A 19,016-nucleotide genomic window follows, 5' to 3' on the forward strand; every position below is an offset into this window, starting at 1 on the left:
CAGGAACCTTATTTATGATTATTATCCTTCTCAAATTTACGAGCTGGCTCTCTTTTATGACAACATAGTTTTCTAAATCTCAATGATATAAACTCTACAATACAATATCATTTATAAGATTCTTATGCAACGCCCAAATCATTAAAAGAGAAACAGAAAAAAAATATTTCTGAATTGGACCCTTCCCCCCTCCCCCACTCTTATTTTCTCAGTATATTTTTATTTAGGTATTTTTATGTACATAAAATAAAGTAGATATTATAGGTAAAATTGAAGTCCCTTCCCTCCACCACCCTAGGTAGCGCAAACGGTTTGTGCTCAACTACTAACCTAAAGGGTAGTGGTTCAAACATACCCGGAGGTACCACAGGAGAAAGGCCTGGTGATCTGCTTCTGTAAAGATTACGCCGAGAAAACCCTATAGAGCAGTTCCACTCTGTAACACATGGGGTCGCCATGAGTCAGGATCATTCAACAGCAATGGATTTTTTCCTTCTACCACCACTCACACCAACACACACTAGTCCTTTTTTCTCATTTCCTCCCAGAAACAACCATTATACTGAATTTGATGTATATCCGTTTAGTCCATAGTTTTATTTTTTTCCCTCTATTTCTATCCCTACCTTCATATACCTATATCTCTACATCTATATATCCTTATCTCTATACCATACATTCTATATTTATACCTTCTTCCTGTCTTTATTATCGTTTTATAAAAATCCACTGCCGTTGAGACGATTCTGACTCACAGGGTTTCCAAGGCTGAAAATCTTTACAGAGGCAGACTGCCGCATTTATCTCCTGTGGAGCCACGAACGGCTTCTAACCACCAACCTTTTGGTTACCAGTCAATTGTTTTAACCACTGTGCCAGCAGGGCTCCATTTATCACCTATATCTATACTTATACAACCTTACCTCTCATTCAATATATCTATACACTTATCTTTACAAACAATTTAATAAATATAAGAAAAAGATTAATGGAGAAGATGTCTCATGGGATAAGTTGCTGTCTTTTAGTCTCTTGTGAGTTATTTTTCATACATACATACTAGATTGTTAGTTCTATTATATGCAAAAAAGCTGTTTTATATTTTCCTTTTATTTCTCAAATATGTGTCTTTTACATCTTTGTGCCAATAATATTAACTGATCCGATGATTTATTCTTACTTCCCACACTCATTCAACTTTATTTGTATTTATATAACCAATTGCTGTCTAGAGATTTCTGACTCTTGGTGACCCCATGTGTATCAGAGTAAAACTGTGCTCCATAGGTTATCGGTGGCTACTTCTTTGGAAATAGATCACCAGACTTTTCTTCCAAGGCACCTCTGGGTAGACCAAACCACCAACCTTTTAGTCAGCAGCCAAGCTCATGATCTATTTACATCACCCTGGTGTTTAAGTGCAGAGACTCTGGAGGCAGACAGCCCATTTATAAATCCTGACCCAACACACTTGTACCCTCCCCCTCCCGCCTCATCACCATACTTCAGCTTCAGGATGTTGAACAATTCAAACTCTCAGAGCATCATTTCTTCAAGAGTAAAATGGAGACAATAATAATATTTTACACAGGGCTCTAGTGAGAATTAAATGAAAAAATGTATATAATGTTCCTAGTATAGAGATTAGAACATAGTAAAGAGCTCAGTGAAAGTGGGTCAAATTTTATTATGTTTTTCATTTCATTTTGACTCTTGGGAAGAGCATTTGTGCTTTAGTTTGGAAAGGTGCTGAATCAGACTCTATATTCAAGGTGTAGAAGCAGAAATCAAATGGGAGGAAGGGGAAACCACATCTATAGATGACTATTTACAAAATGTTGGTGTTGAAGGGAAGGAAAAGATCAAAGGAAAGCTTCAGGGAGAGGTAAAAAGGTTGCAAGGAAGTTTAAGAAATTGAGGAAATTTACCCTGTGATTAGGGATATTTTTAAAATTCACAAAGGGCTGTCATGAGGAAAGGGTTTAGATTTGTTCTCTGTATTTCCAAACGGTGAAAGCTACAGTTTTAAGCATAATTTAGTTCAATATGAGAAAGTCTGAAAAGTCAGCATTATCCAATAATAAGTATTCAATCTTGGGCTGTGAGATTTTTTGGCAGGAAAATTATAGTGGGGATTCAATTATTGGATGAGTGGCTGAATCCAAAGACTTTTGAGGTCTTTTTTTCCCCAAAGATTAAGTAATTTTATAAAAATAGTAATAAAATATTAGTAATAATAGCTGATTTTTAGTGAATACTTACTATGTACCTGGCATTATGCTAAGCGTGATACACGTGTTATTTCAATTAATTTTCACAGTAATCTTATGATGTAGGTGATACCTTTTATTTCCATATTACAAGCTAGGAACCTGTACATTACTGAGGTTAAATGACTTGCCAACATTACACAGCTACTATATAGTGTCAGTGGTGGGACTGAATCCCAGGTCATCTGAAACCAGGATCTTAACACCATGCTACGCCTTCTTCACCTCTAGTACCAGCAGCTGGACAATGAAGAAGCCAGTTTCAGAGGCCATAATATTAATGTTTACAAGGGCATGTGGAACAGCTTAAGAGTGGATTGATTTTGGAAACGCACTTGCATGGTTGGATTCAATCAATGAGCAACTTGTGTTCATGCAGCTGTCTCCAAGGGGAGTAATTCTACCATTAAATTATAGAGGCACTGCTCCTGGGCCAACCTCTGTCCTCACACATTCATGTCCCTGAGCACTCAGCATTTCTTGAGGATGAGAATAGCCTCTATCTGGTCATCCAGGAAGGGTGTGGGTTTAGGAGCTAGGATGGGTTGTTTTGAAGAGTATTTAGGGCCTTGCAAGATCTTGGGCAACTGCGTACCTCCCTGAGCACTTGTATTTGTTTCAGAATATTTTTAAAGTTACAATTCATCCAAATCTTACAGCCAAATAAAGCGTGTGAAACCATCACAGAGAAATCATATCTGAAAAGAACGTCTGGTTGCCTTGTGATTCATCGGGTATAAGCCAGAATGGTCCCTGAAATTGAGGGACTACTGAATTTTGCTTTTTGGATCCCATGGTAATTACCCATAATCAACTTTTTAAAAATTATCTGAAATATTTTCAACTTCTGTGATACCTCCTAAGGTCAGGATGTCTAATTATAATGATTTAAAAACTATGTTAATAAATATATCACTAAAATTAATAAAATCTATTAAATAACCTGTTTTCTATAATGCCAGGTACTACAGAAAAAACTACAGAGTATAAACTAATTATAACACAGAATTCTCATCCTGAAGTGTAGATAATGAGACATAACACAAGATAGTGGATAACATAAATATTTTAAATACTTTTGGGAATAAATACTCATAATAAAAAATCATCATTTCAGCAATGATTTTTTTTACAGTTCCTGTACATGATTTCCTAATCAGGTAAAAAAAAAAAGAGAGAATGTTTAAATTAGTGTCATTACTCCAAATTAAGCAAAAACTGAGCTTTCCTGAGATCAAAATTAATCCTTCAAGAACCAATTTTTGGAAATAACTTGTCTTTTTGAGGTCTCTGAAAATTGGATCTACTCAGAATTTTCTAAAAATCAGAGTATATGGAGCTGTGGTAGTCATTAGGGATATTCATAAATATTTAGTTTCTCCTTTCAGCCCATGGGAAGGAACCCTGGTAGCACAGTGGTTAAGCGCTAGGCTGCTAATCGAAGGGTCAGCAGTTCAATGTGGCAGCCTGCTTCCATAAAGATTTACAGCCTTGGAAACCCTATGGGACATTTCTACTCTGTCCTACAGGGTCATTATGAGTCACAATCAACTCAACGGCAATGGCTTTGATTTTGGTTTTCAGCCCATAGTAGGACTGCACTTCCTCACCCCCTTAGAAATTAGGGTGTCCACCGACTGTCTGTGGCCAATGAACTTTGAGTCTAAGTGATCTGTGTCACTTATGTAAGATGTTTTAAGGGTCAGCGTATGATTCACTTTATTCCACTTTCCACTACTGTAGTGATTAACAGAAAAAAGTTACGTTCAAATGAACTCTTCTTCAGCCTGGGTCTTTGAGAGATTCAATGAGCAGAGACCCCTATTGACCCACGCTGGACAAGGAACATTAGTAAGAAAAAAGCCTTTCATTGTTTTAAGTCACTGAGCTTTGGGGATTATTAGTTACTACAAACAACCCTGGTAGCGCAGTGGTTAAAGTACTCTGCTGCTAACCAGAAGGTCAGCAGTTCAAACCCATCAGCTGCTCCGTGGGAGAAAGATGTGGCAGTCTGCTTCAGTAAAGATTTACAGCCTTGGAAACTCTGTGTGGCAGTTCTACTCTGTCCTACATGGTCGATATGAGTCAGAATTGACTCAAGGCAATGGGTTTGGTTACTACAGAGTAAAATTTTTTCAAAAACCCATTGCCATTGAGTCAGTTCCAACCCATGGCAACCCCAAGTGTTACAGAACAGAACTGCTCCACAGGATTTTCTTAGCTTTAGTTTTTTTTTTTTTTTAATCCAACCGAATGTGGAAATTATAAAACAATATCATTAATATTACAAGCAAGCAAAATTTTGCTGAAGATCATTCAAAAACAGCTGCAGCAGTAATATTGACAGGGAACTGCCAGAAATTCAGGACAGTTTCAGAAGAGGATAAGGAACCAGGGATATCGTTGCTGATGTCAGATGGATCCTGGCTGAAACCAGAGACTACGGGAAGGATGTTTACCTGTGTTTTATTGACTATGGGAAGGCATTCGACTGTGTGGATCATAACAAACTATGGATAACATTGCGAAGAATGGGAATTCCAGAACACCTAATTGTGCTCATGAGGAACCTTTACATAGATTAAGAGGCAGTTATTCGGACAGAACAAGGGGATACTGATTAGTTTAAAGTCAGGAAAGGTGTGTGTCAGGGTTGTATTCTTTCACCATACCTACTCAAGCTGTATGCTGAGCAAATAATCCAAAAAGCTGGACTATATGAAGAAGAACGAGGCATCAGGATTGGAGGAAGACTCATTAACAACCTGCATTATGCAGATGACACAACCTTGCTTGCTGGAAGTGAAGAGGTCTTGAAGCACTTACTAATGAAGATCGAAGACCACAGCCTTCAGTATGGATTACAGCTCAACATAAAGAAAACAAAAATCCTCACAACTGGACCAGTGAGCAACAGCATGATAAACGGAGAAAAGACTGAAGTTCTCAAGGATTTCATTTTACTTGGATCCACAATCAACAGCCACGGAAGCAGCAGTCAAGAAATCAAAAGACACATTGCATTGGGCAAATCTGCTGCAAAGGACGTCTTTAAAGTGTTGAAGAGCAAGATGTTACCTTGAAGACTAAGGTGTACCTGACCCAAGCCATGGTATTTTCAATCACATCATATGCATGTGAAAGGTGGACAATGAATAAGGAAGACTGAAGAAGAATTGACGCCTTTGAATTGTGGTGTTGGCGAAGAATATTGAGTATACCATGGACTGCCAAAAGAACGAACAAATCTGCCTTGGAAGAAGCACAACCAGAATGCTCCTTAGAAGCAAGGATTGTAAGACTACATATCACATACTTTGGATATATTATCATAGGGGTCAGTCCCTGGAGAAGGACATCATGCTTGGTAAAATAGAGGGTCAGCGGAAAAGAGGAAGACCCTCGACAAGGTGGACTGACACAGTGGCTGCAACAATGGGCTCAAGCATAACAACGATTGTAAGGATGGCACAGGACCGGGCAATGTTTCATTCTGTTGTGCATAGGGTCACTATGAGACAGAACTGACTCGACGGCACCTAACGACAACAACAATCTTTATGGAAGCAGATCAGCATGTCTTTCTTTCAAGAAGCCGCTGGGTAGGTTCAAACCACAAACCTTGAGGTTAATACCTGAGAGCAAACCATTTGTGCCACCTAGAGACCTGTTACTATAGGGAAACCTAGCCTATATCATTGTTGTTGCTATGTGCCATTGAGTCGATTCCAACTCATAGTGACCCTATATGACAGAGAAGAACTGCCCCATAGGGTTTTCTAGGCTGTAATCTTTATGGGAGCAGATCTCCACGTCTTCCTCCTGCAGAGCTGCTGGTGGGTTCAAACGACCGACCTTTCAGTTAGCAACTGAGCCCTTAACCACTGTGCCATGAGAGCTCCTTACATCATACAGGTGTGCAATTTAACCATTAATGGACAAAACATGGTCATGTTTTTCCGAACTGGAAATTTCACATAAAATCCAGGTTCTGGGCTTCTGCTGACAAATAAAAACCCCGTCAAGGTTATCCATGGTTGGTGCCTGCACAATGAGTATATATTCTCCAGTTCACTACAGCCCTTACCACTCCCTGTGACCACACCCCAGCAACTTCCCTCCCCGGCGGTGTGTAAACATCTGAGTTCCAACCCCTGTACTAAGCTGCCTAGGTAGGAGTCTTCTGTTGTACTGACTGTCCTTTACCAGAGCCACATCTTTTTTTAGTTACAAATTTCAGTAACACCTGTAGCAATACAAAAGAAAGCATCAGTATAGTGCAATGGTGAAGAAAATAGATTCTGGAATTAGGTTGTCTCAGTTCAAATTCAAGCTGTATCATGTTCTAGTTATGCACCCTGGGAAAATTACTTAGCCTCTTCAAGTTTCAGTTTCCTTATAAACAAAATGGGGATAATGGCTGCATGTACTTCCTAGGGTTATGATGGGATAAGTGCTTAGACAATGTCTGAAATATAGAAAGTACCCAGTAGGTACTGTTGTCGTCATCATTGTTAGTTACTGTTGAGTCAGCTCCAACTCATGGCAACCGTATGTATAATGACAGTGAAATGCTGCCCCATCCTGAGCCATCTTCATGACCATTGGTATGTGCGGGTCCTATGGACTCAAACATGTAGATATTCTATTATGAACAGTAAGTGGTTTCTTTATCTGCCCAGCTGTCAGGGAGTTCAATAAGCAGGGATGGATTATCCAATAGGCAAGGTAAACACAGTGCTCACCTTGCTTACCTTGCTTACCAGATAATCTGTATCAAACAATTCCACATTTTTTCACCACATCAGAGTCTGCTTCTAGGTATGGCTGGCATCTGTCTCTCTCCCAACCCCACAGCACCTTCCTATGGAAGCAAAGCCTCTTTTCCAATTTATAATCCCTGAAAGGGGCAAATGACCAAGTAAGCAAGGTAAGCGTGGCCTTATTTGTGCTTATTTCCTAATCTGTAGTGAACACATGTGAAACTGTTCCCGAGAGATGATCTGGTAAGCAAGGTAACACTGCACTTAGCTTGCCTATTGGATAATCCACTCCTGATGATACATCAGACCTGTTCTGTGGCCCTGGTTCCAACAGGTCCTATATCCCCTAAAAATCAGACCTCTCAACAGCAGCAGAAGCAAATTTCCTTCAGCGAGCATAATCTTCTCATGCTCTCTGCTGTCCTCAGGCTAACGGAGAGTTGTCCCCAGGAGCACTGGGATGTGTTTATTTAAATGATCAAATTGTAAACACACTTGCAAAATTATCTGTAGTCTGTGCCAAGCAAACCGCAGGGCTCAGTCCACTGATCCCGAGGCCAGCGGAAAGAATCACACAGTTTGTTTTTTCTCACCCTAACAACTGCTGGTGTGCACGACCACATCGTACAACCAGAGTGAATTTATGTCAACATTATCCTGCTGAAGTGAAGATACTAAATTCAGCAAGAAGCATCTGAGTCACACCTGAGGAAGTGCATGCAGTTCTTTTTCTCAAATAGGCTGGCCAAAAAAGCACTCAGCTTTCAACAGCCAGGATGCCACCCATTACTGCCCAAAGAACCCGGCTTACCCATTAGAATCACAGAAACATGATATAGAGCACTCATTTAAAAAGGGCTCATTCATCATTGAAAGCCACTTTTATCCTGCAAGCCCCTTTGTCCCTGGAAGCTCCTAGAGCAAACTATGCAACTGGACTTGAGTAATGAATAAGAGGAGAGGGCAGTGTGCTGTGAGCACAAGGAGAAGCCAGGGAAAGGGAACTAGTGTTAAGTGGATGCCTCCAAGTGATAGGTACTGTGTTGGGCACTTGGCATGTTCTTCGCGAATGAATGAATTTAAACCAGACCAACAAGCAGGACAGTATCTCCTTTCCACATATTGAAAGAGGCATTGGTGGTTCAGTGGTAGAATTCTTGCCTTCCATGCCAATACACCTCATGCACAGCCCCCACCCATCTGCCGGGAGAGGCTTTCATGTTGCTGCGATGCTGAACAGGTTTCAGTGGAGCTTCCAGGCTAAGATGGACTAGGAGGAAAGGCTTGGCGATCTACTTCTGAAGATCAGCCAACAAAAACTTGTTGGATCACAATGGTCTGATCTGCAAATGATAATGAGGATGGCATAGGACTGGGCAGTGTTTCATTTCGTTGTGCATGGAGTTACCACAAATCAGAGGTTGACTCAGCAGCAGCTAGCAACAACACATCAAAAAGACCAAGGCTCAAAGATGGTAAGGGGGTTACCAAGTGGTCTTCAACCAATTAGTTGTAAAAATGGGAACTGAATGCAATTCTCTGTTAATCTGAAGTCCAGCAGTCCTGACCACAGCCCCCATCTCCATTCATACAGAAGGCTACCCAGCAAATCCACGACCTCAGCCATAAGGGATCTTTCACAGTCAAATTGTGCCAAAGGCAATGCTTTTCTACTTCCTCTGGTTCCCTGAGGAACTGTTCTCTAACCATCTTTTGTCAACCCAGTTATCCTCAGATCATCTTAAAATTTCTCTTTTCTCCTCAAACCTCTCCCTGCTTATGATTTCCTATTGCACTACAATGAGCCCATCAAACAATATCTCCCCTTCCTCTCCATTCCCTTACAAACTACCAGTGGTCTACATTTTCTCCTTCCTACCTATCTCAAGGCATCCCTGGGTGGTGCTAATGGTTAATACGCGTGGCTACTAACTGAACGGTTACAGGTTCAAGTCCACCCAGAGATACCTTAGAAGAATCAGCCATTGAAAAGCGTATGGAATATAGGTCTACTCTGACACACATGGAGTCAACGTGAGTCAGAGTCAATTTAACGGCAACTAGTTTTTGGTTTTATTCCACTTATACCTCCAACCTCACCTTCTGTCACTGTCCCACAGGTATTTTCCACCTTGACCCTATAGAAAGGGTCACAGATCCTCAAATACACCATGCGATTAATCCCGTCACCAGGGCTACTCCCTCTCCTCATGATTCCCTTCCTCATCTTTGTTTAACTAACTCCTACTCAACCTTTCAAAATCTCAATGTCAAAGCAGTCCCTTGTCCAGGGCGCTCTCTTCAACTCCCAGAATACATTTCTTTTAATGACAATTATGTTTTCATTTCATTGTAAATGCTCATTGGCAAAAATGTGTTAAAATTAAAAAAAAAAAAAAAGCATAATACTACTGATAAGGAATAACCTCTGATAACATTTAGCAGAAGAGCCTAAAAGTAACTGGTAGATATAAAGGGAAACCATTGATAGTATGTGAAATAGAAGAATGGAGTTATAAGCTTTGAACTTTGGGAATGTTAGTCAACAGCCCATAACAAGTCAGATGGTCCAAGGGTAGGTGAGAAAGGAAGAGTAATTCTCTAGGAATCTAGGAGAGATTGGCTAGTCCAGTCTTGGGGTTAAAAGGTGGTAGTGAGAGGGAAAAGAAGAGTAAAATGTGAAAGACTTGATAAAGGGACCTGGATATAGAGGACACATGAGCAAACAGACTCAGGAGACTAAGACGTGATTTCAGGAAGGTGACATTGAGACTCGTGGCGCCACAAACAGAAACGAATAGGAATCACGGAAAAACTAGCGGGTCTGCAAAGGATGAGATCAGTTTATTTAGAAGACATGCTGAACTGGAAGAATCTGTGGGATCTCCTAGAAGGGACACCAAGCCTGCCTTTGAAAATGCAGAACTAGAGGTTGCAAAAGAATTAAGAGCCGAGAGAGTTGAATAGCTTCTGCACTCACAGGTAGGTAAGATTCATTTGTTCAGTCAGGTTCATTGTGGAGTATCTACAGGGCCAGGCACTGTAAAGGTGGCAGTGAGCCACACACAAGATTCCAGCCCTCAGAGAATTTACCATCTGGTGTGAGAGATAGTCATAAATCAAATAATCACATAAATATGAAATTATACAATGCTGTAAGCACAACAGAACCAAAAGCCAAACCCAGTGCCATCGAGTCTATCCCGACTCATAGCAACTCTATAGGATGGACTAGAAGGGTGGAAGCTGGGAGAACAGAACACAACGCTATGAATGTAGTGTAGGCAAGAGCTGACAGGGGCTTAGACTAGAGAAGAAGTCAGTGGAGATGGAAAGAAGTGGTGGCTTCAAAATAAACTTTGGAGAAAGAATTGAGAAGACTTGGCAATGGATGTGATGTATGAGTTGAGAAAGAAGAATCAAGAATGATTCCAAAGGGATCAGGTGAAGAATTGACCATTTTCAAGAGTAGGGATGGAGGAAGGAGAAACTGGTTTGACGTGCAAGGTCTAGGTTTACTTTTTAAGTGTGTTAAGTTTGAGATGCCTGATAGTTCCTGGCACTTAGCAGGTGATTAGGTTATTTATATGCCATTGTTACTGCTGTTTTTGTTATGAATAAAGAAGAGGAAAGATAGAATGATAGAATATTTGTTATTTAAAATTTTTTTCAGAGATGAAAAGAGTGGAAAAACCAAAAAAAAAAACAACTAACTGTTGCTGTCAAGTCCATTCTGACTCATAGTAACCCTATAGGACAGAGTAGAACTGCCCCATTGAGTGGAAGTGAGTCCTATTCTCTCCCTCACCTGTCCATACTCTTCAGCAGCTGTCATAATACCTCTGAATCCTCCACACCCATTACCAGCCACTGGGATTTATGTCTCATTCATACTCACTCTCATAGCCACTACAGCTTTCTAAATGCACTCTGAAAAATCTGCTGGGATATATTTATACTAACTTTCCAGTAAATAAATCAGTATTGTTTCCCAAAGACCCAAAACTGAATTAAATTTAATAATGGACTCTCAGAGGACCTATCAGTATCACCCTTCCAGAGCAATGGATGAGCAGCATTAGCAAAATCTGGGAACTTGTTAGAAATGCAATTCTTGGCCTTACCTCAGACGTACTGAATCAGAAACTTTGGGGCTGGGGCCCAGAACTCTATATTTTAACAAGTCTTCCAGGTGGCTCTAAGGCACTTTCAAGTTGTAGTATCAGTGGTCTATACGAACCACAAGAAATCATGTATTGTAATCTTTTTATTTGACATAGGTAAAATTTACCTGTACCCATTGCTGTCGAGTCGATTCTAACTCATGGTGACCCCATGTGTTACAGAGTAGAACTGCTCCATAAAATTTTCTTAGCTATGATCTTTACAGAAACAGACTGCCAGGCCTTTCTTCTGCAGTTCTACCAGGTGGGTTCAAACTACCAGCCTTATGATTACCTGCCAAGGGCAAATCATTTACCCCACCCAGAGACCCAGATAAAATTTACACTATTTTAAATAAGTAAAGCATGATTTATAAAGTCTTATAACATTCTCTAAAAAAATTGTTTATATTAAAATTATCAAAGACAATATTTCATTATCATGAGCAAAAGTCTAGAAGAAAATGATTCTCTTTATTGAGAATGGGCATAGAAATCCTTCAACCTGGGGTATGGGAAGCAGGTGTGGCTTACCTGACAGATGCCGCTGATACACATGTCCAGGGAGTCTGCGTTGCAACGAGTCCCATCCAGTACCTTGGGGGCCAGCTCTACTACCAAATTTTGTCCCCGTGCATGACACTTGAGTGCACAAGGGGCAGTAGAGTCGTTATATTTTGGAAGCCATTCATAATAGTGCCCCTGATACTGGACATCATTGTAGGCGGAACACTGCTGGGCTCTGAAGTCCTCTGCATCCGGAGGGCAGTCCTGGAGGCAGAGAAAAAGGACCACATGCACATCACCCAGTGAGATGAGCCAAAGGAAGGCTGAAGGAGTTTACCAGAATCCCACAAGACCAGACCCTGCTTGCCTCTGTCCTGGCAGTCACATCATTCCTACATGTTTCTTTTAATTCAAGGCCAACTCTGTGGCTGTGCAATTCCACTGGGACCTCAACGGTGATGACCTACACAGAGGATTACCTCATCTATTTTGATCAGTCTTCCACCCAGGTATTTTTTCTGGATAATTAAAGTTTACCATATTTAGGTGCCCAATTTTGCCCTGTTTTAGCCATTTTAGACACAAATTTTCAAATGCATTCCCTTCCTTTTGCAAACTGAATATTTTTCCAGGTGACTCAGGTCTTCCTAAGGATTTCAAGTTGAAGAATTATTTGCCCCTACTTTAACAGTCAACAGTTGCCATCGAGTTGATTTTGACTCATGGCGACTCCATATGTATCGGAGTAGGGTGCTCCATAGGGTTTTCAATGGCTGATTTTCTCAGAAGTAAATTGAAAGGCTTTCTTCCATGGTGCCTCTGAGTGGAATCAAACCTCCAATCTTTCAGTTAGCAGCCAAGAGTGTTAACTGCTTGCACTAACCAGGGACTCCACCCCTACTTTACACGGCCCAAAGCTGCTGTGCTGTGTGAAAATGTGTGTCTGCTTCTTTGTTGTCTAAATAATTCATTTGCCTTTTCTCCCTGTTCCAGGCCCCTATCACCATCCTTTACCGGTACCAAGTGCCTGCCTCCAAGTGGTTGTAGCATGGAAAGCAGATAATCTAACTTGTTCAAATTCTGTCTAAAACAAGAGCAAATAAATTCCGAGCAAATGCCCTAGAGAGCTCTCATAATAATAGTACAAAAAGTGTTTGTATGAGTCTTGATGACTCAGGGCGGTCTTTTTACTAAATTACTGATTCCTCCCACCAGATCTTTCCAAAGGATTAACGTTGCTGGACGACAAAAATGTTACTTTATGGTTCAAAATCTATTTTTGGCATGCAAAATTCCTAATTAAAATAGATACACAAAAGGCAATATATTATTTTATATATTTTTCTTTATTATTAGAGTAATAAATGCTCATTATAAAAACTTTGAGAAATAGTGTCTATTTTTAAAAAAGAATAAATAACAAAAAAGATTCTGGTACCTAAATCTTTACACAAATCATCGATGACTTCCCAAAGACAAGTGTCTGGAAATAAAATTTCTGAGTCAAAAGATATGCAGGCATTATAGGCTTTTCAAAATGCTACCAAATTGCCCTCCACAAAGGTAATGTTATTACCAGGTTACATGAGTGCCATTTTCTCAATATCTATGCCAAGTTTGACAATTTTAATCTTCGAAAATATTTGCCAATCATAAATGTTAAATAGAATTTTGCTGTTTTAATCTGCATTTTTTTATTTGATTTATTTTGTTGCGAGACTATACACAGCAAAACATATACCAATTCAACAGCTGCATTTATTTTTATTATTTAGCTTTAATATCATTTCACATATATAGATGTTTTGTATTAATTCTTCAAAAATTTCATGTTTTACAATACCACATGTGAGGAATGTGCGTTCAGTTAAATACATGAGACCAAATGGGCAACACCTGCCCAAAAGGTACTACGAAAAGGCAGAAAGGGACAGGAAAACTGGACAAATGGACTCAGGGAACCCAGGGTACAGAGTGAAAGGCAAAGAGTGCTGACACATTGTCGGGATTGCAACCAATGTCACAAAACAATTTGTGTTTTTTAATGAGAAATTAATTTGCACAATAAACTTTCACTAAAGCATGATAAGTTTTTTTTTAATTCTTGTTTTATGTCCTTTACTCATTTATTTACTGAAATGTTTGTTTTTTATTATTCTAAACTGATCTGTGCATAGTGAAGTTATTAACTCTTTGTTATTTGTGTCAGAAATATTTTCTCCATTTAGTTTCGTTTTTGATGCTTTAAGAAGCCAAGAAGCTTTAACTTTTTAATGCAGTTAATTCTATTAATATTTCGCTTTAAGGTTTTTTTCTTTATTAGTGGGCTTAGGCTTTTCCTACCCTGAGAACAGTTAAGTATTTAAATATATCTTTCCAGTTTCTTTATAATTCAGTAATCTTATTTAACTCTTTGGTATATCTGGAATTTATTTTGATATGGAGAAAAAAAAACCCTATTTTTTCCCCCAAATTCCATAACCCCATTGCCAAATAGGTATTAATAATTTATTTAGCCAGCATTTAAATATATCATTTCTCCCACTCCTCCCCTTTTTACTATTTGTGGGGTAATGTTATTCAGCTATATGTATCCCCTCCTAATGAAGTCAGCTTTGCTCTTCCCTGAAGTATGCTGGGGATGAACTCGGGATACACTCGGGCTAAGGTACAAGGCCGGGAGTGGCATGACTGAGCTGGTGGCCAAGGCCAAGGAACGCCTTAGCAACAAGAAGAAAAACATCTGGGCCTAGACATCAAGTCCCTGGGAATGCTAGCTGCCCAAGGACTTGGGAGAAAAAAACAGTAAGTCTTAGCTTGTGTCCCCTGCTAGGCAGTTGCAGAGTGCTTATCTGGCCCAGCCGCTGCCCTGAGACATCCCATAAGTAAGCTCCCCTAATAAACCATATGTCACGACCACTGGTTCCAGAGTCTTTCTTTGGTATCTTGGAGACGTGGCCAACCTTGGGTCCAGATGCCACCGGGTTGTTACTCAACACTACTTGACTTTTGTACTTTACTGTGTTTATGATTTTGGCTTTTATAAACTGCCTCAAATCCTTTTCAGAAGTAGGTTAGGAATAAATATAATAAATAAATAAACTTTCCTCTGGGGTGAGGTATAATGCTTTGTTGTGAATCATATATTGCATCCACACTTTCATTGTTTTGACAAGATTAAACCTTAACCCAAACCACACCTATAGAAGCAACAGTCCAATTGAAGACTAAAATTGGATCACCTTTCTCTGTTGGAATAAGGACTGTGTCCTCAATCCAGCCATAGGGATGATCATCAATGATAAAGTTACATTGCCTCCTCTTCACCCACCCATGGTCCATTTTCTCCGTATATGATTCTTTGAAACCAAAGCAAGAGAATATAAGCAAACAATTTCCCTGGCATTAGACTCACTAGGGGACAGAACATGACAGCCTGTCTTAAGCTCTATACACCAATGAAGTATCACAAAATTAACAAGAGTGCCTTTGCAGGAAACAGGCTGGGATACTAGCCTAGCCCTAGCCCTTTCTGAAAGGGTGGCCAGGCTTGTATGTGTGACCCAGCTGCCTTGGACGCAACCGGTTATGCAGAGGCAAACACCTTATCCACATCAGGTCAATCTTTGCCAGAAACTGAAAATTGCAACAGAAGTTTTAATTGGCCAGTTTGCAGACTGGAGCTGAGAAATCATATCAATATGTGATTTGACCTTTTTTTTTTTTTTTTAAGTGAGATGCATATTGAAGCAAACCAATCCAGTTTCTACAGCAGAGAAAATAAATTAGACATGAAGGGAGAAGGAAAGATGAGAAATCATGCATTTCAATAAAGGGAATCAATAGAGGGAATGAGTAACCGGGGTTCCTCCCTTTCTGATTCCTGGGTCCAAGCCCTCAAGACCAGCTTATACTTAATTTCCATTAAGTGCCCACCCTTCTATCCAGTGAATTCCCTTTTCTTGAGCTAACTCGAGTGGGCTTTTGTTCCTAGCAAATGATGGTCCCTGATTAAGACAGCCTGATATCTGGATAATGCTTTCTAGTTTACCAGGGATTATCATTGACATTCTCTTTTCACCACCACCTTTGAACTAGCTAAGTCAGGATTACCGTTAGCCTAGCTTCATAAATGGAGAAAACTGTGATCTAAAAAGTCTTTGGTCACTAGCCCAAAGACACACAACTAGGATATGATAAAGCCAGAACTGATTCCAAAATTAGCAAGCATTCCATTATATGACACTGCTTTCTAGTAATCTTGGGGACATTGACTACTTATAGTAAGTGCTTTCATCTACCTGGCATCCTTCCATTGTCAACATCAAGCATGCCTAGTCTGGTTCAGCTGGGTCCCATGCCCTGGCTCAAGATAATCTAACGATGCTTGTGTCTTAAATACTCCAGTTGATATTTAGGAAGTGCGAATGCCAAATATCCCTCTGCTTTCCTTTCCCCCAGAAGCATTTTTTCATTTCAATTAAGTTCAAGACAACACTTATTAAATGTATATTTTATGGGTCTTGCCCTAGGTTATGTGATACGGAGAACACAAAAGCATATAATTAGTCCCCGTTCCTCAGTGAGCTTGTTACCTTATCAGAGATGTAGCATCTACATGCAGGAAACACATCGAAACAGTGTGTGGTTTTTTGTTATTTGTACACTTATGGTAGAATTTTGAAATGGAGGAAATAAAATTGTTAAACAGGAGTTAATTTATAAAGTCAATTAAATAGATTCAATAAGGAATGAAGAGATTCTAAGTCAGCAAGCCTTGACTGTCACCTGAGAGAGGTAATTTTTATATCTAAAGAAGAAATATGTCAGTCATGAGGGAGTAACCAGCCTGCGAAGTGCAAAGGAAAAAGAAGAAGGAGGAGGAGGAGAAAGAGGAAGAGGCATCGACAGACAGGTGACAACCAGCGCCCATTCAAGGGCCATCCTGAAGACAGGGCTCCTCTTCCCCCCCGCCCCCCCGCTAAAACCATGAGGAAATATAAGCCATGTGAACAATTTAGGAAGATAATCCAAGACAGGGAGACTGCATAATAAATTTAGCATTTTTACACAAGAAAGGTAGATCATTACCTAAGAGACTATTTATATAATAGTGCTGGACCAAGCTTTGATTGCATTGCTTAGTTTAAAATTTTCCCCCAGATAACCAGTGAGTAGGGACTCAGGAGAAACACTATTTTGCGACAAGCAAAATTTTAAAATTTCATTTTATCTTCATATCCAAGTCATGAGTTAAAATTTGTTACAAGATTACATTTGCTATATTTTCTTCAATATAGCAAATGCCAGAATTTTTACCATAAAAATTAATTATTGTAGATGGCCACTACAAGCTAATTAGCAAATATAGCAGCACAGAAAACAGAAATTTCAGATGAGATCTAAAGGACGGTGTGGTGGGAAGAGGCCACTAGATATTGGATTACATATTCTAATAGATATTGGAAACAGCATGGGCAAGAGGGGAACAGCACATATAAATCTAGTGTCTATGAGGGACAGTGTACAGCCTGGCCTGGCAAGTTGTGAATGAATAAGAGATAAGTCTAGCCAACTAATGGAGGTCCTCAAATGCAAGTGATGAGGGGGAGTAAAAACAAATAAGGATCCGCAGAGGGGAGTGACATATGAAAGGTCACATTTTAGGAGGACGAGTGGGATGGCAGGATGACCGGCAAAAAGGAAGAGGGACGGGAGGTTTGGAGACAGATATGAAAGGAAGCGACTCTTGCCCACAATGGGAGGAATGTCAGCTGAAAGAAAGAACACCTCCAAGTGAAATGCCAAAGGAAAAACTGTTACTGTCAGTAATTAGCCATTCATAGGCTCCATGGCATGAAGGACCCTTCAAAGATGACATACAATGTAGCCTCTTCTGGAAATTCATCAGGGAATCTACTCTGCACAATTAATTACACTTCCTTCTGTGCTCACATAAGAATGTGTTTACGCTACAAATACAGTCTTACCAAATTGTGATATACCTTTTTTTTTATTTCATATTTTCCCTTTTCCTTCTTCTAGTCTTGCCTTTAATCCCATAAACATTGGTGTAAAAAATACAAGTAGCCAGTGAGTTCAGGTATTAGACCTCCTTGCTGACATGCATGACTTTCTTTGGAAATCCTCCATTTGTCTGGAATACCCCTGATAAGGAGAATTCTTTAGCGAGACCACACTGGCCAGGGCCTGGCTGTAAGAGTACGTGCTGAGTGCTAACCAAAGGATTATGTCTGAAGACGGTGGGTGGTTACCTGGGAGTCACAGTAGTGCACAAAGGCACGTTCTGCTCCCTAAGCTTTCAGGCCCGTCAGCCCAAACTGCATCTCCCCTGACAGAGCCCAGACAGAGCCACTGGCCAGAAGCCTGATTTCTCAGGGAAGGCAGTGTGGTCCTTGTCTCCCAGTAGTGGCTCCCACTCCTGCCACTGTGATTTCCTGGGTGGTATTTTTTCATCTAGGTGCTCTGAATGCCCATCTCTAGTGCATCCAGACTCAGAGCCACCCTACAGGACAGAGTAGAACTGCTTCACGGTAGCAGATCACTAGGTCTTTTCTCCCTCAGAGTAGCCATCGGGCTCAAATCGCTGACCTATTGATTAGCACCCAAGCACTTAACCACTGTGGGACCAGGTCTCCTACAAGTTGCTATGAGTCGGAATCCACTCGACAGCACACAACACAACACTGTATCCAGAGTTAAGAACAAAAGATAATTCAATCTTCCCTTGAGTGCCTGGAGCACATTTTTTCTAGTGTCCTCAGCTAGGGTACACGGAGGTTTGAATCACAGTTGTCAGCATCTGTCCTCATTAAACCAGAACCTCCTTCACACTGGGGGTCAACCCTGGGCTGCTGGAGTGGAAGACTGATGGGTGTGGATGGGAGGTCTTCACTCCTGTGACTTCCTCTGAGGCACTTCTCCTTCACCTCCTCCCCACTCTTCCTTTGCCAACAACGGTGAACATTCAGAAGGTCTGCCCTACTGTTCTTGGGGCTGGAGTTTCTACAATGGAATCTGAATGTCCAATGTTCCTCCAGGTACCTCAGCTGTTTATGGGTTCTTGTACTATTAAAAGCTACCCTGCTTTAGGTGCTACTGTCTGTAGTGTCATTTCATTATCTAAGCAAAGCTTGAGCCCTTTTCACACTCCTTCCCAGAGGGAGCAGAGTGTAGTAGAGAGGTTAAGAGCACACACTCTGGAGCCTGATGACCTAGGTTCAAATCCCAGCTCTACCTACTAGCCCTGTGACCTTGGGCAGTTATTTAAGTTTCCTCACCTGTAAAAGTGG

The 19,016-nt window shown here is 40.4% G+C and overlaps 1 protein-coding gene across 2 annotated transcripts in view; it reads right to left on the reverse strand.

Moving 5' to 3' along the window:
• ADAMTSL3 (ADAMTS like 3) overlaps positions 1–19,016 on the reverse strand; it is a 419,630-nt gene that overhangs the window by 239,309 nt on the left and 161,305 nt on the right. For both annotated transcript variants that reach the window (XM_049906188.1, XM_049852500.1), the window contains exon 6: positions 11,731–11,967. In XM_049906188.1, the coding sequence (XP_049762145.1) occupies positions 11,731–11,967 (237 nt within the window). The remainder of the gene's footprint in view (positions 1–11,730; positions 11,968–19,016) is intronic.

This window comes from Elephas maximus, chromosome 13, assembly GCF_024166365.1.
Source record: "Elephas maximus indicus isolate mEleMax1 chromosome 13, mEleMax1 primary haplotype, whole genome shotgun sequence".
Taxonomy (NCBI): domain Eukaryota; kingdom Metazoa; phylum Chordata; class Mammalia; order Proboscidea; family Elephantidae; genus Elephas; species Elephas maximus.